At 38.1% G+C, this 26309-nt stretch overlaps 1 protein-coding gene across 2 annotated transcripts in view; it reads right to left on the bottom strand.

The window, feature by feature from the left end:
* Positions 1-26309, bottom strand: part of si:ch211-266k8.4 (uncharacterized) — a 78077-nt gene that overhangs the window by 36301 nt on the left and 15467 nt on the right. For both annotated transcript variants that reach the window (XM_067502605.1, XM_067502606.1), the window contains exons 11-12: positions 6631-6735; positions 2887-3077 (exon numbers count right to left, since the gene is read on the bottom strand). In XM_067502605.1, the coding sequence (XP_067358706.1) occupies positions 2887-3077; positions 6631-6735 (296 nt within the window). The remainder of the gene's footprint in view (positions 1-2886; positions 3078-6630; positions 6736-26309) is intronic.

Genomic DNA, 26309 nt, shown 5'->3' with positions numbered 1-26309 from the left:
TATAATGTAACAGAGGGAGGGGCGGGAGAAACTATTTATTTCTTAATTCAAAAATAAAGCGATCACAGGAATGGGTCACAGGAAAAAGATATATAAAAATGGCATTGCCTAGATGATAAAAGGAAGCAAAGTCTCACATCTTCAACCAATGTTTTTATCGTGGTGCCAAAACTGAGCCTCAAAAAAAATTTTGTCTGCTGTAAGGCTAAATCATAACAAAACCTGAGTCATATTCTCTGAACCTACTGCAATAATTTTTACATTTCCATTATCTTATTATAGCTAATGTTATCCTCTCGCAGCCCTTGATTTGTTTTAGCGATACAGCTTTTAAATTTCTTTCTGTTCTCATTTTATTTCGTTTTTATGTTTCAGTGTCTCTGACAAGTTATTTACATATATAATTGTTTTTTATCTTGTCCCATACTCAGTTATTACGACTGCAAGATACAATGTGTCAGCATTGTCATTGCAATATATAGATGGGTAACCATGACACCATGCAATATCAAATAAGGCATGCTAACTGAATCACGTCATGGTACAACTTTTATTGAACCCCAGAAGAGTCATGTGATATAAAAAATATATTTAGATGACAACCCATAGGAATGGGTTACTAATTAGTGCACACAAACTGAGGGCATTAGCAACAAACAGAGGTTTTATTACTAGTGAGTGATTTAGTCAAGTTACAAGTTTTAAGGAGAAAATTGTTGAACTTTTTCGTTCCAAAGAATCAAAGTGACATCACATAACGACTGTCCATTTGTCACAATCTTATGAATGTTATAGCACAGTAATGCAATAATGAACTTTTAAAACATTTAGAACAAGCTTCCACAGTAGTTCAAGAATAAGCAATATCTTTTTACTATTGATAAACCGTGCAACTGTAGAAAAGCTACATCTTTATAGGCAACATTCTTTGATGGTTTATAGTAAAACAAGCTGGGCTGCTGGATGTGATGTTTTCACTTATTGTATTGCGGCACAAACAAAATAATTCTGCTTTAAAGGGCCTTAAAAACAGATCTAATTACTGGGACTATTAGATACATTACAACTTACTGTGCTTCTACCAGGTCAAATTGACTCACTTTCTCTGTACTGAAGCTGCTACTGTGCTGGAAATGACAACAAAAAACACTTCAGCTTAAATGTTCACAAAACCTTGTTCTCAAGTGCTACATAATCTAAACCTTTAGAAAAGAAATAAAACCTGTCGTGTGAAAGTGTTTTCAAATGCCAACTTAGTGGGCCTTGCTGTCTAGTCTGGTTTTAGCAGAATGATTTAGCTTCTGAATGGAGCTGCTGAAACTCAACGTCAGACACTCAGTCCTTTGTTTCAGACGTTTAGTGATCTGGCTCTTAGTGGATGCTGATTTTGTTACTGACTAAAGAAAAGCTCATACTGTTAAAGAGTGTGAGTATGAGCCAGTCTCCACATGGCAGTAAGTACAGACCAGTGTATAATATAAACTGCAGCTATTATACCACTTCTCTTGTTACCACTATATCTAACCAACAGATAGTTATGTCCCCAGTCTAAAGGTGGGCACAGACATATCAACTATAGGGCAATTATAAATGTGATTTGGTTCTGACAACTGATTGAACTCCTCTGTTCCAGTCTTGCTCAGTCGGTGCGGACAGTTGGCAAAGACAGTTGATAAGTGTGTGTTGTGTAAAAATTCTAGTCTTTAGTATTAAGACCCAGTACCTTATGGTTATTCTTAACAATCAGGTTTGTCATTTGCCACAGACATTTGTGTCGCAACCAAGTGACAAATAGTAATTACAGTCTTGTCTTCAGTTTTAGTTAGCTTTGCTGTTGCTTTTTAAAAGTTAATTCACCTACACTTTTGTAATTATTTATTTTACATCTGTTTATATGCAAATTGCTCCTTTTATAAAAAGTTGCTGTCTTGCTGGTGCTTCCGGTTGCCATCTGTGTTTGTGTTTGACAAATGACCTAACTGACTGCTAGCTGTAGCATTGTGCTGACTGACCATAAGCCTTTTCTTTATTATCTAACCAACTACTACACCGAACTGCAAGAAATTGTAAAAGTTATTTCCTAAAATTTCTTTAAGAGTGTAAGGACATGAATAGATGACATAACAAAGCTGCAGCCAAAGTCTTTCGGTTTAGCATTTTAAAACCCCAATATGTAACATTATTACATTAAAATAACAGCTATTATTTCAATGGTACACTGACTTGTAAACGAGGCTTATTGTAACTCTTAGCACAGTATTCCTCTCCCACAAAAACACTATGTGGAACTATGTAGGAAGACAATAGCTTGGAATTCTCATAATACATCTATGGGTATTGCCACTAATCCATCTGAAATTTGGTTTTATTATTATTGGGAAATTAAAATTGTAAATCAAAAATCAAAGACTTTTAGCTTGTCCCCTCAGGGGTCGCCACAGAGGAACGTGTTCCACATGTTAATTTGGCACAAATTTTTTACCTTCCTGCCACAACCCTCCCATATTATCATGGTTCGGGACCAGCACCAAGGTGGCCCTAAGTGTATGGGTGGGACCACACCTGGTGGATTAGGGATTCAAACCTGTAGCCTTCTGCAACCCAACCCAATGCTCTACCCCTGATCCACCAGGCCCCTCTGACATTAAAATTGTAGATATGATTTTCAAATTTCTGGCCTTTCATACTTTCCACATAAGAAGGTTTCCATTTTTATTTTGCACCACATATGCAGAGATGATCTACATATTAGTAATAATTTTCAACTAAATGGAAGATATGGGTTTTGAAATAAAATCCCCAACACCAATACCAAATTTAGCAAACATAGAACACTTTGTGCTTCTATTTTCATTTACCTTTCTTTTCTTTTCATTTTTGCTTTACCTGAGATTGTGTCAGTGTAATCGAGGTCCGACTCCTGAAACATCTTCCACGTGTAGGACTACGCTGTCTAGTTTTAGCTTGTGTATGTGAACTCCTCTCTTCAACTCTTTGTCGACTCATAGGCTCCAACAGGTAACGCTGGGCCAGACTCATCACCCGGCTAAACACACTTACAGCACCAGTAACTGAGTCTGTTGTAAAAAAAAAAACAAAAAAAAAGAGAGAAGAAAAACAGAGTTTTTAAAGCCCTCTTAATATAGAATAGATAATGTTATTTAAGGTGATAAGAATGCATCACATTCATAATAAGTTGTCATTTCAGACATACCCCTGAAATGTTTATGTGTATGCACGTGTGCTTGTGTACACCCACACCCACACATTTCAGTGTGTGAATGTGTCCTTGTTATTCACAAATGAATGTTATCAGTGGCTCACCATATTTACTCAGGGGGCAGAATTTGCCTGCTTAGGCAAGCTGTGAACACAAAGACCCACTTATACAATGTCCTGCCCGTGTTTGTGTGCAGACACACTCATGCATACAATCAGGCACAGGTTCTGAACCCAGCTCTCTCACCTCTCATTTTTAAAACACAAGGAATGCATAAGATTTTAACAGTGATTTGCATGTATTGTGTGTTAAAAACTCCTGATACACATAAGCGTTTTGATAATATGACACTTAAATGGAGACATGTAATACCAGTTTTTTAGGATACATTTGCTAATTCTTTGCGAAGTTCAAAATCACTGGCAGATCACATTAACTTTGTCTGCATTCAGAGTATGCTCAGTATACAAGTATGTGTGTGTGTGTGTTTTTGTGAGTCAGAGCAAACAGTGCAGAAAGAGACATAACAGAGCTCCTTTTTATTAGTGAAAACAATACGCAGAGGAAAACAGCTTATTTAGACTTCTAGAGGGCACTTTTAGTTTCCCTGTTAGATGGACTTTGGGTGAACCTAGTTCCAAAAAAATGACTTATTGCTCTGTGTGTGGATTGGAGTCTCTGTCCATTTTTCCAGAGACTCCACAACTTTCACTGTCTGCAGCTCTTTGTCCTGCACATGTGCCGTTTGAAAAAGCAGATCAGATACGTAGTTACATGTACACTCACTGGCCACTTTATTAGTTACACCCTTAAAATTTAATGGAATCCTACCTGTATTCTTCTTTTTAAAATGAATGAGGTGGCCAAAGTAGCAGAACCACCTCTTCTTATAATGCACAGTATAACTCCACTAACCACTTCACTGCTGTATTGGATTGCATAACATTGTACGGGAGTGGCCAGTGAGAGTATATGGCAGAGAAATCAGCATTGCTCAGGAGAAATCTAATAAAAGAATTAAAAAAATAAATAAATAGTAGAATTATACTCTAAAACATATCATAATGTGAAGAGCAAGCCCCAACTTTCTAACTAACTTCAGCTTCATTAGTATGTTTCGGTGCATTCTTGTTCAGTCATTTCATTATGAAGTGCTGAACAAAGTGTAGCAGAAAAGTAAAACAGCACAGCCAAGAAGGGAGAGGGAAGGCTGCATTGAGCAGAATGTATTGATTTAGTTTCTCATACTGTCATTAGCTTTAGTTGCATATTTAGCTTTAAGTGTATGTAAACCTGGTGAATGAAAAAAAAACACAGCAATTGAATGACAGGCTCTTAGTCAAGACAAAGCAAAAATTACATTTTAACCTGCCTGCATGTAACTCCAGTTCTTTTTATTTACTGCCTGTGTTTTCCTCACTGTCACTCCATTTTACATTAATGAACATTTTAACAAACATAAATGAAAAAACGTAAACACATTTGTTTGCCAATAAATTAAATCTACTTCTTATTTCCTTTCAGCTGCTCCCTTTCAGGGGTTGCCACAGCGAATCATGTGCCTCCATCTAACTCCATCCTCTGCATCTTCCTCTCTCACACTAGCCACCTAACCTTATGTCCTCTCTCATTACATCCATAAATCTCCTCTTTGGTCTTCCTTTAGACCTCCTGTCTGGCAGCTCCAACCTCAGCATCTTTCTACCGATATATTCACAAGCTCTCCTCTGAACATGTCCAAACCACCTCAATCTCTCCTCTCTTTATCTCCAAAACATCTAACATGAGCTGTCCCTCTGATGTATTCATTCCTGATCCTGTCCATTCTCGTCCCTCCCAAAGAGAACCTCAACATCTTAAGCTCTGCTACCTCCAGCTCTGCCTCATGTCTTCAGTGCCACTGTCTCTAAGCTGTACAACATTGCTGGTCTCACCACCGTCTTAAAGACCTTTCCTTTCATTCTTGATAATATTCTTTCATCACAAAACACACCTGACACTTTTCTTCACCTGCCACCACCTCTTTTCCACACTCTCTATTGCTCTGAACCGTTGACCCTAAGTACTTAAAGTCCTGCACCCTCTTCACCTCTGCTCCCTTTAACCTCACTGTTCCACTTGGGTCCCTCTCATTCACACACATGTATTCTGTCTTTCTGCGGCTAAATTTCAATCCTCTGTTTTCCAGAGCAAACCTCCACCTCTCTAGATTTTCCTCCACTTGCTCCCTGCTCTCACTACAAATCACAATGTCATCTGCAAACATCATAGTCCATGGAGATTCCTGTCTAACCTCATCTGTCAGCCTGTCCATCACCAGAGCAAACAAGAAGGGGCTCAGAGCTGATCCTTGATGCAGACCCACCTCCACCTTGAACTCCTCTTTCACACCTACAGCACACCTTACCACTGTCTTACAGCTCTCATACATGTCCTGCACCACTCTAACATACTTCTCTCCCACTCCAGATTCCTCATACAATACCACAGCTCCTCTCTCGGCACCCTGTCAACTCCCTATGACCTTCTCTGTACTTCTCCATCAGCATCCTCAAAGCAAATACTGCATCTACTCTAATTATCAAAATCAAAATCATAAATCTAAATCTTTCCTGTAGCTACCTACAGTTGCTCGCTCTCTACCCCCTTGTATCAACTATTATTCCATCTTCCGGCATGAGAGGGCTTCAAAATCAGGCTAATGTAAACATGCTACCATGTTAAATCTACAAGTAAACCTGAGGTTAAAGGGAATAACAAACTAATGTTGACCTGAAGGCTGCACTAGATGAAAAGTCAAATGATCGCTATCCTAAATGTATGTGCAAAATTCTGTGATGAAGAATAAGCATTTAAAGAATTTCTTGATAATTTCATTTAATTAATTTACCTAATTTAAAAGATTTAAAGTAAGCAAATAAGTTCTGAAAGGAGCGGTGCGTTATCTACAAAGTAGTAAAAGAGCTAGAGTCCTGTTTTAAAAAAAATATTCGTTAACTTGGGGAAGTATAACAGTAGTATAACAGTATGTTTGGGGAATGGGGATTTACTCTGGCACTTGCCTCTGCTAAAGTATTGTTTAAAGTCTTAAGTCGCTAAGCTATCCAGTGAAAAGCAGTTCAGGTAAATATTAACATGGACTGTCTTGCAACAGAATTGTGATTTAATGGGACCATTTGGCAGGCTTGTACTTGTCAGCTTTCTGCATATGAATACCCCTTTTGTAGAACCTGCTGAATTGATGGTGATTTATTACTACTGACAGCTTATCTCCTGCATTAGTGAGGACCACTAATCAAGCTAAGAGATATGGATGTGAGAGCTCCAAACCTGTATAGACTAATGTAATGACACACATTAAAACAGAACATGATCATGCTAAACATGTATATGTGCATAGATGTATTCACCTTTCTCAGTGTTTTTTTCTTGTTCTGAAGATGCCGATACATTTTCTCTCTCATTTCCTTCACTGATTTGGCTCGGCAGCGCGGCCTTTTGCTCATCACAGTGACCTAGGTGAAAAAACAAAAAACAAAAACATACTTCCCTTCTACTTTAATACAAAATATTATGATTTGTATTATTAGTTATACAGAAGCAGTTGGGGAAAGTTTTACATTATATAGTCCTCAGACACCGTGGTGTCAGACATGCATTGTGTGACAACCACATGACATCTAACTGCTGAATCCAGTACCTGGTGAACATAATTTAGCTCAGCACAAAGACCGACACCGATTTGTCCATAAAAACTGCATTCTATTCTTTATTCCTGTGTATATACACAACACAAATTTATGGTCACAAGATAATACTAATCAATTATTGGCTTAAGTAAAATAAAAATTAATATATATAAAAAAACAACAACAAAAAAAACATTGTCTTTATTTGTCAGAGCTCGCTTTTTTAGCCTTTGGGGCCAGGGCGACGTTGACTTGATTTGCAGAAGTGTGCATCAGTGTTTAACATTGACTTCAATGATAAGGCTTCAGCCAAACAGGAAGAGCCAATGATGAAGTGCAGTGTTTCCCGACCTAATGTGAGGTCTTCACAGATGTTTGAGTGGGGTTATCTTTGATGTTAAAACAACTCCATTTCCCAGACACACCCTCCCCACTATGTGTAGCCTATAGGTCTGTACCATTGCGTCACGTCTCTCTATCCTTCCTTCCCTCGATACAATCTATCTCAATCAGTGTCAGACATTGGTTAAGGAGAGGTTCCCTTCTACACCCAAAAGCTAACTTCAAAAACATTGACGTGTCATAGCATGTCTTCTTTTAGCCACCCAGGGAAAAACTGGATGAGAACATAATGTGTTAGCTCATCTACAAATTGAAATAATACATTTTGAAAATTAGGCGAGTTTTGTGGGTCTGACCTTATCGTGATTTGCTGAATCTGCATATACCAAAATTTAAACATCTTTTGGGGAATTCACTTCCTTTGGGTGATCAGCCAAAAATACTGCCAATTCAAAATCCATTGCATTTGTGTTATAGGTAGGTCCTTCTGTCATGTATTCTGAAGTTCACCTAATGGACTATTATTTGCTGACAAGCCCTTAATACTGTATGTCATAAATGATACTTATACATGGACACACAAAAAAAGTCACATTAATAAAACAGTGTGTCTATACTAAATATGTTTTCAGACCCATCAAACTGCACACACAAACATGCAGCAGATGTATTCACACTAGTGAGCTCACCTGCAGTTTCTGTATGACTCAGAGTTGTAATGAGAAGGTCTGGATGGCATGCAAGTGATTTATTGCCACAAGCGTTGTGTTATGACTTTTATTCTCACACAGCCAACATGCTTTTTATAAGATTTGTTACAGCTCACAACACAAACTAGAAAAATTTGATATGGAATGTACTCTATCAATTTCATCCATCCCCTTTCTATAACTGCTCATCCTGTAGGGACATTTGACAACAAATGTATCTATCACTAGTCTATCACAGACCCAACACAGGATTTGAAGACTGAAGTTTGACTTTCTGTCATGATTCTAAAAAGCTTTGCTATGGTAAGTTAGTGCTGCTGTCATATTAGTATTAGTGCTGCTGTCAGTAGAGGAGCAGGGATTGGTGACAAAACAAAGAATTGTCCCATTCTTCTTTACAACACTGCTTCCCTCTAATGAGGTTTTTGGGCATCCACTTATGTTCTGTTCACTTAAGGCCCCACCACAGTATTTTAACTGGGTTGAGGTTTGAACTTTGACTAGGCCATTCCAAAACCTTGATTCTTTTATGCTGTAGATTCAGCGGTCTGCTTTGCGTCATTGTATTGTTGGGACAAACCAATTTAAACCAACCTTCAGCTCTCAGACACATTATGATTTGCATTTAGAATAATCTAGTACAGAGAGGAGTTCATGGTCGACTGTGATTGCAAGGTGACTAAGACCTGTAGCTGCAAAACAAGCCCAAATCATCACCCTTCTACCGCCATGCTAGAAAGTAGGTATGAGGTGTTTCTGCTGAAAAGCTGTTTGGTTACCTTTACCCTCATCTTTCCTACTCTAGTTAATTTACTGCTCTGTGATTCAGAGATGTTTTTGCCTGGAAAATTTAGTTTGTTGAAAAGTCTAATATTCCTTTAACAGCCCAAGTTGTTTGAACGCATTGCAGTTTAACAGAAACTGGCTCCAGATTAAAGATATCATTGCAAATTACTTTAATCTTGGATCCTGTTCAGGCTTAATTGCTACCACTGTAACATAACCAGCCTGGCCTTTAACTGACGTTTCCAAACAAACAGTAGGTTGTTGTAGCACAGGTTGTTCTGCCACACTGAAATGAGCCACTTTTTGCCACCACTGGTAATTATTTGTTAGCTTTCATTTTAAAAAATTACAGATGCATATATTGCAGGTTTACCTTAAATAGACTCACTAAAGTAGAGCCACAGCCTCTCACTTTATACAGATAACCCCAAAATATAGGTTTAGATTAATACTATAATGACAGATGCCTAAACATACAAACAAACTTTCAGACAGATACACACACCCTGTTCTCATACAGTACAGTAATGACAAGGCTGTGGATATGTTGGCAAAGCCACTGACAACACATCATCACATGGACAATTTCAGAAGGCAGCTGTGGATGAGGCTTACTTAATATTCAATGATATAACTCTTGCAGTCACCATCAGTAGCCCTTAGGCCTTGTTTATTAAAAGCCACAGTATTCCAGTTTTTCTTAACAGCAAAACTTCTTATTGCGTCTTAAGCCTCTAAGACAAACACAAACTTTAAAACACATTTCAAACGGATTTAAAACTCACTGACACAAAAGATCAAGTCCCTAAAATAAGTTGGGTAGGGTATCTGAACTGACTATAGCTTGTACACATCTTGATCAAGTACACTGGGCACCACAAGCCCATGATCTATCTTGTGCTCTCCATGTATTTCGGCAACTCATATAGTACATTACTATACACAAAGTACAGTACAGCTAAGTGTAAAGGGTCAAGGTTAAGTTGCTGTCAGACATTCAAATCTGTAAACTTAAGTAAAACTAATGGACTGTCTCACCCAACATGCACACCTATAAACCAGGGGTCTCCAAAAGGTTAATGAATCGGAAATAAAATTTGCAAACTTGATAAGTCAAATCTGATTGGTCACTAGGCAAACCAACTCACATGTATATTCAGTCAAAGTGTCCTGCCCCCTTCTTACACAAAAGGATTATCTGACAATTGGTTGTGCTTGATAAGCCAGTAGTGATCAGTGTTGGCAACTTGGCGACTTTGACACTACATTTAGTGTTCAGACCCCTCTAGCGACTATTATTCAAAAAAGCAACTAGCGACTAATAACAGCAGAAAAAGTCACTAGGTTTGAGACTTTTGGAGACACCGACGTGAAAGCACTTTTCACTCTTCTCAACGAGTAGTGGGTGCTGCCGTAGGCCCCTCGCTTGTCCCAAAGCAATCAAAGCCCTTTGTAAAAGTAGCTCTCAGGGGGAAAAAAAAAAAAGGTTGGAGACCCCCTGTCCTATAAACACCATTCAGCGACAACATTAACGCCACCTGGTGGTTTTAATGTTGTGATAGACAGGGATTATCAAGTGAAGAATGCATGGGCTGCGTAGCTGCAGACCCATCAGCATGCCAATGCTGACCTTTGTCTATTAAAGCCACCAAGTAGTAAGAATATTGTGACTGATCGGTGTATACACAGAAACACAAATGTAAAAGCATATTTTACAACACTAAGACAGTGTCATTCAATGTCTCTCTATTACCACAACATATGGTCTAAATCACAACTGTCTGTCTCTCTCTCTCTCACACACACACACGCACACGCACACACACACACACATACACGTTAGAGTCAGTGAGCTCAGCTCTAGGGTTTGTCTATGACTAAGGGATGTAATGAGAAGGTACAGTTGTGTGTTTTTTTTACTGCACTCTCCCCCTCTCTCCTTCTCTCAAAGTCAGTTTCAAATGACAGAGAACTCTGCTGATTCCTCAGTGTCCAGGAATTAATGCTGATGACACACAGCTATTTGAAGGTTGTGTTTTTGTGTGTTTGAAGCATTTGCCATCCTCTGGGAGCTAGTGAGGCAGCATACCTATAGGTGGGAATGAATAAGCTCTAATGTAAGGCTGGACTCAGCAGATCCTGTAGCCTGGGAGATGATTGACACTGCTCAGTGGCAGTTTGAAGTGCTGATTATTTGTGCAAAGTAAAAAAGTAGGCAGAACAAACAAAGTAATGGACACTGTCCTGAGTGGACGAGGAGGAGGTGAGGAAAACTGTCAGACAAATTGAACAATTCTATTCCCACATTAACGAAACACCTAGTCAGGAAAAAAGAAAATAAAACATAAGTTGCTGTTCTAAACAGCTGTACAGTTTACTACACACAGAATTGCTATGCAATCAGATTTTATTGCAATAAACAAACTAAAGTTGTTTTTTTTAAATGGTGTATGGTTCAACTGTAAAAGTAAGAAGAAAAGGTTTTAGCCAACAGGTCAATGTTTAGATTACATTACCTGTAATCAGAATGGTTTTGACATAACCCCATGCATGACTCAAGGACAAACTTTGACAGCCTTTATGGCATTTCTTAAAATTTGGCACAAGCATCCAATTGGACTCAATTGGGAAATGATTATCACTGTGAACTAATTAGAACTGGACTCTGGACAGACATGTATGTGAAGTGAAACTTGACTGGTTGGTGGAGGCATGCACTGAGGCAGAAAACTGTATTTTAAATTTGCCTGGACCTTATAACAGAACAATGGACGACAATGAGATAAGGTCAAGCCATTTGTTATTTTTGCCTACTAGACATGACCATGATCAATGGCCAGTTATCTCATGACCTTCCTCTGCATAAGCATAAAGGATTGTTTAAGATTTTAGAAAAAATAAATAAAGTATTTTTAAAAATCTAAGTAGTTTAGATTTCTGCTTTGTTGGACAAATTATGTCATAATTATTATAAGCTATACAGTAGCATCTTAGTTTACAGTTATTTAACCTGCACCGGTGAAGACAAAAATGGGAGATGTGGGAAGTTAAAGACAAAGGCTTGGAAGATAAAATATGAAGCCGAAGGTTATGTCTGAGAGGAATAGAATTTCCACAGAAAGGTTATGGTCGACTTCTAAAGGAAAAACATCCTTGCTAAAAAGTAAAAAAAATGTTTGTCTGACTGACTTATTAACTTATTATAATAAGGTGCATAATTATTGCTTTTGATGTTTGTTTTCATGCATTAAAGTTAAGCCAATATTAGATAAGATGTCACATAGGCAGTTAAAGAGAAATAAATGTAACCAGACAGTTATTAAAAAAATAGTTTTAAATTATCTCTGAACATTTTACCTAAATAATATTTTATACAAACAAATTACATGTTCATGCTTTTTCGGTTTGTCCGCATTTATAAAAAGAAAGAAAAAAAAAAAATTTTGCAGGAGAAAGAAAGCCAACTGCCAACTGCCAACGGTTTTACGATAGAAATTGTGCATAAATATAACATAAATATGTGCATTAAATGGATTAGGCAGTAATTTTTCTGCAAAATAGAATGTATTGCATGGTAAGAATGGTAAGGATGTTTTTTGGTTAAGCAAAAGAACTGCTGATCTCAACATCTGAGTCACAAATTGGTTCATACCTCAGCTTTAGTTTTTTAAATCACCAACTATTTGGAACACTTACTGCAATCTGCTGATATCCACTGATGACCTACTATCTGTATTGTCCCTAAATGCATCAACACAGCACACCAGCGCTACTCTAGGCAGGTCAACCTTCACCACCTATATAGACAGCGTTACCTTTTTTGAAGACCGAGCACAAAAGGTAAGTAATACGTTCTGTCTATCTATCTATCTATAAATGATAGATATTGATTACATGAATCATATTGTTGACAATTGCCACACAGCTGGTACAGCCAACATTAAATCTTCTCTTCGCATGTGGTAAGTTGTCAGTCTGTAGCTTTATCCAACTGAACTGTTTTGATCCAAGTGAGTAATGAAAAATGAAAATGAGTAATGAATTCGCATTTTCATTCGATACCAAAGTTTGATGCGTAAGCAGGGCAGGATGGTGAGTGTTTCGCATGTGCAACTGAAAATTAGAGGATGTGAGTATAAGAAACTGGCTGGGTGCCTGGTGTAACTGAGTAGGTAACTTAACTGATTCTCAGCATTTTATTAGCACTTGAAGACACCGGTGATTGAGTTTAGCGGATCTAAAAAAATACAGTTATAGTGATAATGATGTGTTCTGAATACCACACAGATGGAGAGCTGCATGACCAGAGGGTAAACAAGCTGCATGACAAGAGAGGGAGCCCAGCTAAGGTAAAACACTATTTTCGTGCACTAGAAGCTCCACAAGTAACAAGCCAATAAAAGTAGTTATTTTAAACGCCTGTTAAACAAGCAGAAACCTGCATCGAAGTAATAATTTCAGTTATCCCAGTGGTCTCCGATCCACAGTTGCTATGTGTTAAAAGAGAAGGCTTGCTTGCTATTCACTATAAACATGCTAAAATAAAAGCTGTATGTAAAACAATGTTTAACTTAGCATAGTAAGCAGAAAAGCAGCCCCTCCCTCCACAAGCAGGTCTTGCTCATTAGAGAAAGGAGGACAGAGGATCAGTAAGTGATATTAACTGATTTAAATATTGTTCATTCTTTTTAAACTTCAGCTATTTGTTAACCACAGGGCTCTTATTAATTTCATGTATATTTTATATTTAAGGAACATTCTGAGCCTACATGAATTTGCTGTTGTAGAAATTGATTCATTAATTTTCACTCAGTTGTCAGTTTATTAGGTTCACCAAGCAGAAATTCATTCAGTCATGTAAATCAGTAATAGTAGCCGTATGGGTTTAGTTTGTATTAACTTGAATTCTGTAGATGTTTACAATAACTAATCTAGCCTCATGAACTTCAGACCACAAATATGCTCAATCATTACTCAATATGATGTTCAGGAATTCATAACTATTGTGTTAAAAACACTTGCAGAAATCCATGTCCTCGAATGTTCCTTTGAAGCAAATGCACATAAACACAATTACGGTCAAACTATAAACAATTACACAGTCTCAGTTTGTTATATTCAATGTAATACTTCACTATCTAAAGGGATCAGCATCTTATATCATAGACTTCATGTCCTCATAATCAGACAACAGATAAACGATTACTGCTGCTCCCCAATAATATGGGGGAAAGTCAGCAGAGGTTCAGAAATTTGAAAAAGTTGTGCATGCAAAATGAAGTCAGCAATACTGTATATACAGATTGACTTATGCAAATGGTATTCTCACACTGAAAGGGTCATAGTGTCAATAAATTAAATACATTTGCAAAAAATAAATAAATAAATAAAAAAATTCTGTAGTTCTCAAGAGCAAGTGAGTTTTGAATATTGCTGGGAGTAATAAGAGCTGCAGCTGGGGGCTGCACACTTCCAAATCCTCAGTGAGCTGACCACCTGCTTTACTATGGGCTGCTTTTCAGTCGAAAACTACTTGCACAGCATCAAATCAGATCACAATTGACCACAGTATAATGGAACAAGGGCACTTCTAGGCTCACTACATTATTAGAATAACATGTTTGCATTTGGATTGTCTCTTAAATAAATAACTTGTACTTCTGTTGCATGTCTGCTAAACTAGCTGCTCAAGAATTTACTGCCCCATCAATAAAAAAATTCCGACATCAACTAAAAACAATCACTTTTTACACACTTTGTTGCTGACAAAGGAGATAAATAAAAATTAAACACAATAAAATCTATATAACTGAAACAACAAGCCGCATGGTATATAGAGAAAACTTAAAAAGCAAAAAACATAAAATAAAAAAATAACATGATGGGGGTGGAAAAGGAGATGTGGGTGGAAGAGAGACAACACAGACTGGTAGAACATAATGGAAGGGAGTGAGCATATTTCCTCTTGATCCCCACTGACCTATGAGTTTTGACCCTTGCCTCACCCTGTCATTCTGAGCCTGCTTTGTAATGTGTCTTAATGCCTACTGCAAGGTCAAAGTTCACTACCAGAGGACTAGGTCCAAAAATGGTCACAAGAGATTGGGCTACATGAAGTTGTGAAACAAGTAAAAAGCAACTTTGGTCATTTTCTAAACTATTAAAAATAACTTGTGTATGGTGGTCATCAGCCTGCAATTTGGTTTAACTGTCTGTGTTGTAGAGCTCTGTTGTCCACAACACCCAGTCACCAAACAGTGCAGTGTGTCCATTTGACGCGTTCAATGATTTGTGCGACAATGGGAAACTATGGCACAGATAAATTAGCTTATCCATGTTGCAAATTGACAGACATTAACAGATTATTATTATCATTTCATTTTAGTATCCATGAATATTTTTGATAAGGATTAATTCAGAAACTGACAGCTGTTTTGTTTTATTATTCTAAAGGTAGCAAAAGCAAGAGACAAAGAGGGAGTGTTTAAGATAAGGACTATAGGATGAATAGTGGGGGGAGGAAGACGGACTTAATGTGGGAGAATAAGATCTCTTTTTGTGAACTGGTATTACAGCTGACAAAACTAAAATGATGATAAATCTAAACAGAGTCTGTGGCATCTAATTTTTACTCCACAAGTTTATTATATCATTGTGAAATTTTAAGGTGATGGTGGAACTATTGTTGCCAACTTATCGATTTTTTTGCTGTAAATAAAATAAATAAAAAAATATTCAGACCCCTCTAGGAACTTCTTTTTCAAAGAAAGTGACTAGCAACAAATCTAGGGACTTTTTCTGGTGTTATTGTAGACTTTTGGAGACTGATGTGAAAGCACATATCATTCTTATTGTTCTCAACTAGCAGCGGGTGCTGACATAGGGCCCTCCCACTTCCCAAAGCACTCTCAGGCAGCCAATTCTTCATGCAGCAGCCCCTCCCAGATTCTCACCCCTCCAATGTGTGCAGACTGCAATTGAAATGAAACGCGCAAAGCGGTCACTGGCTGATCTTGATTCCCAATGTACAGCTGTAGCCATTCAAAGTGTCATGGTTTTTGTGTGTGGTATGTCCATGGTACCATACTGGCGGCGTTCCGTCAGGAATCCAGTGTGTTTAATTGAGAAAAAGGCTAATTAAATCCAACCTCCAGTTCATATTTTCAGCCAAAAAGCATCGCAATCGTCCCCAATCCACAGTAATAAATCCTACTGTCTGTGGATACATTAACAACGTCTTTGTGAAAACAAGTTTTAAATGTGATCTATCCCACAGCTGCTGTTATAAGCCTGTGTTTATGTTGACTCAGATGATGTGATGGACATAAGATTTCCCAAAGATTGTGTCTGTTTCTTTAACGTGGATTGTGATTACATAGATAGATTACATTACTGTTTCAAACATGTTTAGTCACACAGTGTCCTAAAAGATTCCTAAGTAACCAATCTGCAAAATCGTTTTGAGGGAAACTTTGATATTTGGATTATAGCCCACTGCAACAGGTCTTTAACAAATTAAAATTAAAATACACTGCATCTGGAAAGTTCTAAGACTTGATTGGACTCCCCCTGTGATGTGAGAGAGATATATATCTATCTAGCTCAGCAAACTCATTCCCAATATTATAAAAACTGCTAAAAACAGAAGTCTTACGCACCTTCCTATGCACTTACATCTCTCTCTCTAGAAATATATACAACTAAAATAGTCTTTCTTGCACTTGCATCCCATGAAATGTGAACACTTTTCTGATAGGACTTTTATGTTTTCTCCTCAACTTATATTTTTTGCTTGCCTTGTACCTCACTTGTAAGTCGCTTTGAATAAAAGCGTCTGCTAAATGACTAAATGTAATTATAAGTTTGGAACGACAGGACTCTTTCTAGAACAAGCCGGGCAGCCAGACTGAGCAATCAAGAGAGAATGGCCTTAGTCCCGGACGTGACAAAAAACCTGATGTTCACTCTGAAAGAGCTCCAGCTCTTTCTCCCTCATGCATGAAGAACACCTCTGCAGCAATCAGGCCTGTATCGTAGAGTGGCCAGATGGAAACTACTCCTTAGTAAAAGCCATGGCAGTCCACCTGGAGTTTGCCAAAAGACACCTAAAGGACTCTTAGACCATGAGAAACAAAATTCTCTGGTCTGATGAAACACAGATTGAACTCTATGGCCTGAATGCCAAATGACAGGTCTGGAGGAAACCTGGCACTGCTCACCACCTGGAAAAATCCATCCCTACAGTAAAGTGTGGTGGTGGCAGCATCATGCAGCAGGGATGTTTTTCAGCGGCAGGAACTGGGAGACTAGTCAGGATGGAGGAAAAGATTAATGCAGCAATGTACAGAGACATCCTTGATGAAAACCTGTTCCAGAGCACTCAGACGGTTCATCTTTCAACAAGACCCTAAGCACACAGCTAAGATAACAAAGGAGTTGCTACAGGACAACTCTGAATGTCCTTGATGGCCCAGCCAGAGCCCGGATTTTGAACCCTGTGAGTACTGTAACAGATTGTGTAAATATTGTTACCTGAATTATTTGGATGTGCGCACACACACACACACACACACACACGTTTTTGACTTATTGTCATTCCTCACGGTCTTATCAATGCTTGCCTTATTATAAAATAAAGAAAAGAAAAGTGCAAAAAGACACCGCTTTTTGTCTTGTTTTGACAGGAAAAGGCTGACCCAGCTGCAAATGCATGCAAATTACTGTAACCTCTAATATATTATGCCCCAGATTTTAACAAGTAAAATCAACAAAGGAAATCTATGAATTATTGAGATCACATCTTCCCTGCTTGAGTTTAAGAGCTGAGTTCTAAATTGGTATACAAACGGTAAGAGGAACACAAAACAGTGTATGTTTCCTTCTCATTTACTCTCTCTAAATAAATACGCACACACTCTTATGGCAATATACACATACTCAGCAGGGGCTACAGAGTGTAACATCAGAACAGGGCAAGGAGAAATGAGAGTAGTGCTGGAAAATGTACAAGGCAAGAGCTTGAGCCTGTGAACACACATGCTTTTAGGAAAGCAGGCATGCAGTGTAGCCTCTAGGGTCCAACCCTGTAGGAACATAATCAGGGTCTTGGCAAGATCTAAACCAAAACTGCTTTTCTTTTCTTAAAAAAATAAAAATAATTATTTTCTTATTCTTTAATCCCTTCTTTTACCTGCAGCTCTTAATCTCATCATCTAACCCATTTTTCCCACAAATCACAAATAATTAACGCATCTCTAATTAGGGGCCATGTGCAAACAAACAAAATCCCTAACCAGTTGGCTGGCTCTAATTTAATAAGGGGAGTTAAGGACATGCAAACTACTCTTCTTACTTTTTGGAGTCACCAGTCTCAAAATTCTGTTTTTTTACTCAATCAAAACTCATGTATGCATCAAATTATGTAACTTAAAACAAACTTCTGATGATCAACTGTTAATAAAGATGTTTAAGATTCTCTTCCACTTCTCTATACTCCTCTAGACTAGAGACAAATCCTCTAGACTGTCATCAAATAAGGCATAATTTTAAGACATCACAATGGCCTCCATTAAACTGAAATTGCATTCACATTAAAGCACATTGACATGTTAAATTTAAACTACAAATTTAGATGATAACATTGTAAATAAGGGAGTAAAACTACTTGCTAGATGCCTAATCCAGTAATTAAGGCTATGTACAGTGAGATAGAACCTTGTCTATGGTATTTTAGATTTGATAAAAGTCTGTTTTAAAAGCTTTCTTGTGCTGCAGTATGTGGGCATGTTATTAGGCAAAGCTTCTAATTACAACACAGGTTTCTAATGAAGACAAGAGGTTAGCCTAGGGCAGATCAAACATGGGGCATTGTACTTCAACCAGCAGTACAAAACGGGGGATGGGAGGGGATTACAACAAACCCTTAAAAAGAGCAAAGTTTGCCAGAAACAAGGCCCAATTAAGAGGTCATAGGTAGGCTAAATGCCCACAGCTAAGAAGCCTAATGCAAGTTGTGAAGGTGACATTCCTTTAGGACTACTAGATCAAGTCCCAACATAGCACTCTGACCACAAAGCCATAACAAAGGTCACCCTGGAACTTTTATTCTACCCCTGCATTCTAACCTCGTTTTCAGGCAGGACATTTTACTGCAGTGAATATATTGCTCTGTCTTCCAAAATTTACCTATGTCAATAAGCATGTGTAACCAATTTTACAAAAACATAACATTTTAATGCCCCTTGTTTTTTTTTGTTTTTGATTTATTTGTATTGTTGTATTCCTCTGTATTTATGCCTGCCATATTTTCATTGTCATTACTGTCACACAAAAATTAATGGAATAAGTTGGGGTGCAAGGATCCACCTGTTGAAAGCCTTTACTGCCTGGGAGCATACGGTGGAATTTAAAGCAAACTTCAAAATGGGAAGACGTGATGCTGTGACAAAATTCGCTTTCAAAGTATGCTGCCATTGTAGTGAGACAAAGCTTTTCAACCTCTGTGCTTGTGACTACTAGCACCAGCCATTTTGGTGAGATAATAACAGTAATGTTGCACTGAGTAAACCTTTAAGATTATGCAGGTCATAAATTTCATGTTATGACTCTGAAACAGAGTGTGTTCTAACTATGTATTACAATGACATTAAATCTTTTTATACATGTTATATAAGAAAATATATATGTGATAATATCTTATTTTGTTATGGTTATTGGAAATAAAAATTAAAACACAAAAGACATGAAAGACAAGTTAAGTTGGTGTTCTGTACCTGATCCATCTATCATAAGCCAAAAAAGCTGAAGTACTGTATAGGGATAATAGTGTTTGCACTGATTTCAGAAAGTATTCAATAAATTCTAATATAGTCCTCTGTCTCTCTCTCTCTCTCACACACACACACGCACACACGCACACACACACACACACACACACTACTGCAGTGCACCTGCGGAAGCCAAATAACAGATGGACAATGGAGGTCAAAAATGGTGTGAATAAGGGAATAAAACAGAGAGATTTAGAGAACAGATAGACACACCCATCCAGTGTGTCAAGCAGTTTGGGGGCACTAGATACATGAATGCTGAGTCACTTTAGTAAGGCTCAAGCTGCAGGCGGGCAGGAAGAAAACAGTGTAGGTGTCATGGGAGCCTGCAGAGTCGAACAGGACTCTGGCATCTGCTACTATGCCGGAGCAATCAGAAAAACAGGACAGAAAAGGGCAGAGAGACAAAAGAAGAAGAAAAGGAAACAACATAATGAGAAAATTATGAAAAGCAGGCAGAAGAGAGCTAAAGAGAGGGGAATGTTAGGGAAGGGAGAGAAAGATGATAAGAATGGGGGAACGGAGAGGTGGGGGAGACAAATGTAAGGAATAAAAATTTAAAGTAGCATGTATAGAAGGTCATAAGGACACAAAACCTCCTCTCACTGACTCAGCAGATCCTAAAGTACATCAACTCTGTCCTTTAATGCTGACTCAGCCTGCTGTTATGGACAGTGACAGGGACCCTACTGTCACAGATTGAATACTCCACAACATACTTCATACTTATTCACATTTTCTCTTTCAGGGGGAATTTACCACATAAAACCTTTTCAGGCTTATGCACAACTTTGGTCATCATAATTCACAACATACTGTGACAAAAAAGTAGATCAATGCTTCACAAGTGATTTCAAGATATGTAAATGAGTGTTTGCATAGAACCATTTCAGTAGAGGGCTTTCAGTTTGATGCAGACGGCACTGAATGCAGTCTTAGACAGTAGCTAAGAGCAGGCTTGTTTGGCATGTGAAACATTATTTTTCAAATTTCAAATATGCACAATTACACACATGTCTCAAGTGATAGACCAGAGCACAATAAACAGCGCCTACAGCACAATAGCTTAGCCAAGCCTTTGGCTAGCATTCATCACCTTTGTCATTACTTAAGCTTCCCACTAAAATACATCAGACAAAGACAAGTGGTGATAAGATAAGACAAGTGGTGTTAGCAGCCCTCTTATCAGCTGCTAACTACGTCTGTTTGGCATCACGAGCACAAGTACTGAATTGGTAACTGGAGTGTGGAACACATACCTTAAGCTTTGTTACAACACTATGACTGTCAGTGACACAGAAAATGAGTGAAAGTGTATGGCAGAAAGAGAATACAAGGATGACGGACTAAGCCGAAGCAGCAGCAAATGAATCAGCTTGTTTCCCCTGCTGCCTTGAGGGCTAGACAGTCTGACAGGCCAGCAAATAAGGATGACTCATCCTGACTCACACACACAGGTGGGCACACACTAAAACAGAGTGATGGATTACACACACTATAAAACATGCTTCTGAGGCTTCCAACTGCCCTGAAAAGAAACTTCTCATGCTCTCTCAGATTTTTCTGCCCTTTTCACAAATACAACCCTAATTCCAATAAATAATATAAAGCAAATGCAATGATTTGCAAATCTCATCAAAAAATATTTTAATTAAAAATAGAACATAAACATATCAGATGTTGAAACTGAGACATTTTACCATTTCTTGAAAAATATTAGCTCATTTAGAATTTGATGGCAGCAACACATCTCAAAAAATGTTCTCACTTGCAAGACTCTTTGTTTCAATCTCTCTCTCCCTCTCTCACACCTCATCTCTTTTACCCCTGTCCTTTCTGCCTTCCCAGATGGTTTGAAAAACATAGCCCTAAAGCCACCAGCCTGTGACTCATTCTTGTAGCCTTTTGGTGTCTTTCAAGATGCAAGCATAGACACAAGCCTATGTGCGCATCAGGTTTGCATTCCAAACTGTCTGTCTTTTGTGAAGAGGAGACTCCAGTGTTGAGGACTTTCCAGATCTTGTGGAGGTGATATTTGAACAATCTTCAAAAGATAAAAGGCTCCTTTGATCTGTCAGGTTGGAGTAGGAACACATGCACAAAAAAAACACGTGCTGATCCGAGACCCATAGCAGAGGTAATTTCTTTAAAGGCCATCTATTGCTGGGGAGGCAGAATTAAATAAAATACAGAATAAGAGTTTGCATGCCATCATACAACAAATGTGATGAATGCTTTGATTTTAGGTCACCTTCACACCCCGTAATCTTGAGATTAGATAAAGCCTATAAGGGCTTTGTCAAGATGACAAACGGCTCTTTAGTGTCATGAATAATGACAAACCACTAAACTGTCTTTATAGTTGAATTGATTTTATCACGTTTTAGTCACCTTTTCATAAGAAACTGTCAAAATACTGCCCAAGAAAATTGGAGGAGTACGCTAGGTTTAAAATATCGATTTGGTGATGTATTGTTAATAACTCCTTGCCAATATGCATATCAATTCCAATGTTGCTGTATGAATGCCATGGGAATGTACATTAGCTCCACATTAAACTTTAACCTCACTAGTGTTGCATATTACAGGACTTTGCTCATAGTCTCCACAAGGTGGCAGAGTCGACGTGCTTGCAAATACAACCTTGTGAGCATATCGAGCTGAAAGAGATAAAATGGAGGGAAAACTTTAACCTCCATCGCCAGGAGCAACACTACGAACATGCACCTTTAGGACGCCACTGGGAGCTACAGTCAGCAACAGGTAGCCAGCAAGCGACCTCACAGGCAACGCTGACGGATGCTTTCCACTGCAGGTATCCCCAAAATTCACAATGGGCTCAGAGGATTACTCAAGCACTGTGGTGCTTGGTTTGTGAAGACTTGCGGCCCTACATTGTAGCTGAAAACATAGGATTCTTAAAACTGCTGCACGAATGTGACCCTAGCTACATTATACCCACACGCAGATTCATCGCCATTTCCCAGCTCTATGGTGGCACAGAGGTCATAGCATCTGCAAACAGAGTGGCCATCACATGCAGAGCCTGGAGCTCACGTGCAACTCAGTCCTATATCACTGTATCCTGTCACCATATTTCTGCGGCCTAGGAAATTGTTTCACATGATCTGTAGACAAAGGACACAAACACTAAAGTTGCCCGCTGTAGCTCATCTCCTGGGATGAATTTGCTCAATTGTTCCTTTCTTCAGAAAAACCACAATTGCAAGCCATTCACACTAGGAGAAAAACAAAGGCTATCAAGCTACCAGAGCATAAACTGATGTCTGACATTGCTACGAGGTGGAATAGCGCGTATGAAATTCTGGAGACCTTCCTGGAACAGTACCCTGCAATATGTGCCGTTTTACTCTCCACTGATGTGTGCAAAAGTTTTAAGGAGCTGTGGATATTGACTGAAGCAGAAATTGCAAACGATGAAGATGCAAAAAGCCTTAAAACCACTAAAAGTAGCAACAAATGTAATGTCAGAGGAGAAGACCCTACAGTGCCCATCATTGCTACGCTGCACTCTCAGACGATTCACAGTGCTCAGGCCATGGCAACGGACTCTGCAGTTATACAAGACATCAAAAATGCTAAAGGACATTGGCAAATAGAACATGAGTGATTAACACTTTCTTTACATGGCCTTTGCATTAGACCCACGGTTTAAAACGCTGCCCTTCATGCATGAGGGAGAGAGACAACACCTTTACCACTGTAATAACAGAAGCAGGAAGGATTCAGCTGGAGCTTTTTTTAGATGCTTTGTGTTATCTACTTTAATGTGAAGTTGTTTAAATATAAGGATATACCCACAAGGCTTAATAGCAAACTAAAGAATACGTTAGTGAGTAAGTAAGTAAAATGTATTTATATAGCACCTTTCACAGATAAAAATCACAAAGTACTTTACAAAATGTAAAAAAGAGGAAATAGTACAGACAATAAACTGTTGCCTTTTTAAAAGAATCAGTAGAATCAGCCACACGCAGAGTAAGGGGCAGGGCCTTCCACACTCTGGGAGCCACATACTGAAAAGAAAGATCCCCCCCAAGTTTTAAAATGGGTTTTAGGGAGCACGAGCAGATTTTGACCTGATGACCTCAATGCTCTAGGAGTCATAAGGGGTCAACAGGTCAGAAATGCACCCAGGAGCATTGTCATGAAGGGCTCCATAACTGAGCACCAGAATTTTAAAATCAATTCTATATTTGATTGCTAACCTGTGAAGAGAATATAAAACCAGTGTGATGTGTGATCTTCTACTTGTTTCTGTTGAAAGCCTTACTGCTAAGTTGTGAACAAGCTGAAGATGATTTATAACATTTGTTAAGACAAGTGAAGAATAAATTACAATAGTCCAAACCCAAATAACCAAGATGTTGCCTGATCTGTGGAATTTTCTTATCTGGGGCAATGATCAAAGTTTCTGTCTTTTTGTATTTAGTTGAAGGTAGTTACTGCCCAAGCACTCCTTAATACAAGACAGACATTCCATCAAGCTAGACAAGTGAAACTCAGACTCCCTAAAAAAAATAAAAAAAAAAAAATAAATAAATTATATATATATATATATATATATATATATATATATATATATATATATATAATTTTTTTTTTTGAATGAATATCATCAGCATATAAGTGAGGTGTCATATACAATAAAAACAGCAAAGGACCTAAAACTGATCCCTGTGGTACTCCACATTACAGAGGCATAGTGTCAAACATGATCTGGTATGTCGCAACAGAAAAAGTTCTATCCAAAGATACGAAGTAAACCACTGAAGTACAGACCCAGACAAACCAATAACATTTTGGAGAGAATTTAGCTAAATTTTATTGTCAGCTGTATCAAACACTGAGGTTAGATCCAGTAAAACAAACACTATGTTTTTAAGAAGGGCTGTCTCTGTTGAGTGCATTTTGCGGAAACCTGATTTGATGTTGATGATGCAGATAAGTGGAAAGTTGTTTGGCTACCACTTTTTTAAAAACTTTGGACATTAAAGGCAATTTAGATATGGGCCTCTAGTTTATATGGTCAGAAAGGTCCAGGTTTGGCTTTTTAAGAATGGGGTTCACTACAGCTTCTTTAAAAAAAGGAGGGCACCGTGCCGGTAATTTATCATATTTACCAGACAAGGACCAAGCGAATCAGCAGCATTTAACAGTAAAGTGGTTGGAACAATGTCAACAGGGCTAGAAGAAGGTTTCATCTTTTTAATAAAGTTTCCTGTAGGCTGACAGGAGAAAAACCAGGACAAATAGTGGAGAGGAGAACTTCTATTATAGGTGTTCCAGGAGTGAGAAATACTGTCCTTGATGTCATCCGCTTTACTGACAAGGAAATTTAAAAATCTGTTACAGTCAGCTGGTGAGTATACATTCACTTGTGTTGCTGAGGGCGAGACAATATGGTATCAAATAGGACTTTTCTTACTCGCCGATTAAAGATTTTACAAATAACCTGATCTGGCCTGTTTGATCATGACATTGAGAGATGCGATACTCTCCTTAAAAGGTGTAATCTGTGTACTTCAAGTTTAGAGGATTTCCACAAACGCTTTACTTTACGACAATTTCTCCTAAGACTAAAGAGTCGAATACACAGCCTTTTTCAGACTCCGAACACTGAACACAGGTACCTACCTGCCCTTGACGGCCTGTTTGGAGAAACCTTTTGGCAACCAAAGCATCAGCTCTCTCCTCCATCACAGAATGATTTGGCTGAGGATGAAGTCAGAAACTACAAGGAGAAAGTCCCACTCACTCTTGGTGGAGATCCACTTAGTTGGTGGAAAGAGAATTATTCTCTATCCTAGCCAAAGATGTTCTCTGCATTCCCAAAAACAGGTGTAGTTCCAGAAAGTGTTTTCTACAGCTAGTGATATAGTTACAGCTCAGAACATAAATTTTAAAACGGATTAGACACCAGCTGACATTAAGGACAGTTCAGGTTCTATAACATTGTACATAAATGCTGCTTATGAAGGCATGCCAGGTACACTCACAAAAGTTCATTCAAAAAAGCCAGTTTACTGTGACAAATGAAATGTTGCACTTTACACAAAAAGTAATTTTAATTAAAAATGTATTTAAGAATCTTTTTTGCCATAAATTGTTTGTATATCAGAACAAGAGTTTTATCATGTTTATTTAGTGTATTCAGTGTTACAGTTGACTACACATTAAACAAAATTAAAAGATACATTTTGTTATTAACATGTTATGATTACTGTACACTTATATATTGTGTGCATCTAGTTACAGAAATAGTGTATCGGAATATATCATGATATGTATCGTATTCTGACATGCATCATATTGTGGAGTATGTACATATTATTGCCAAATTATTGACAATGCCCTAAGAAGGATACAAGCACAGCAAACCTCAGTTTTAATCCCATTTTGTAACTATGGATATCAAAGGTCTGGTCCTTATAGGATACAGATCTTGTAATTTTGATAGTAAAATTAGTGAAATACGAGATGCACCACCTCTAGCTCTCAACAACTCTGATGGCTTTCTTCTAACTAACATCCACTTCTCATCCATTTCTCAAGTGTCAGTGGGAATGTACATGACCTTTACCTGTATAACAGTCCTTAGTGTGTGTCAAACCATGACTCTCTTGTCACAGCTCTTTATTTTGACAACCTATGAATTTGACTGTGTATGACGTTAGCCACGCCTGCCCCTCCTTTACACTGAAGACAGTCT

The sequence above is a fragment of the Channa argus genome, chromosome 4, assembly GCF_033026475.1.
Source record: "Channa argus isolate prfri chromosome 4, Channa argus male v1.0, whole genome shotgun sequence".
Taxonomy (NCBI): Eukaryota; Metazoa; Chordata; class Actinopteri; order Anabantiformes; family Channidae; genus Channa; species Channa argus.
Note: the sequence above shows the minus strand (reverse complement) of the source record. Positions and strands in the feature narration are given on the sequence as shown.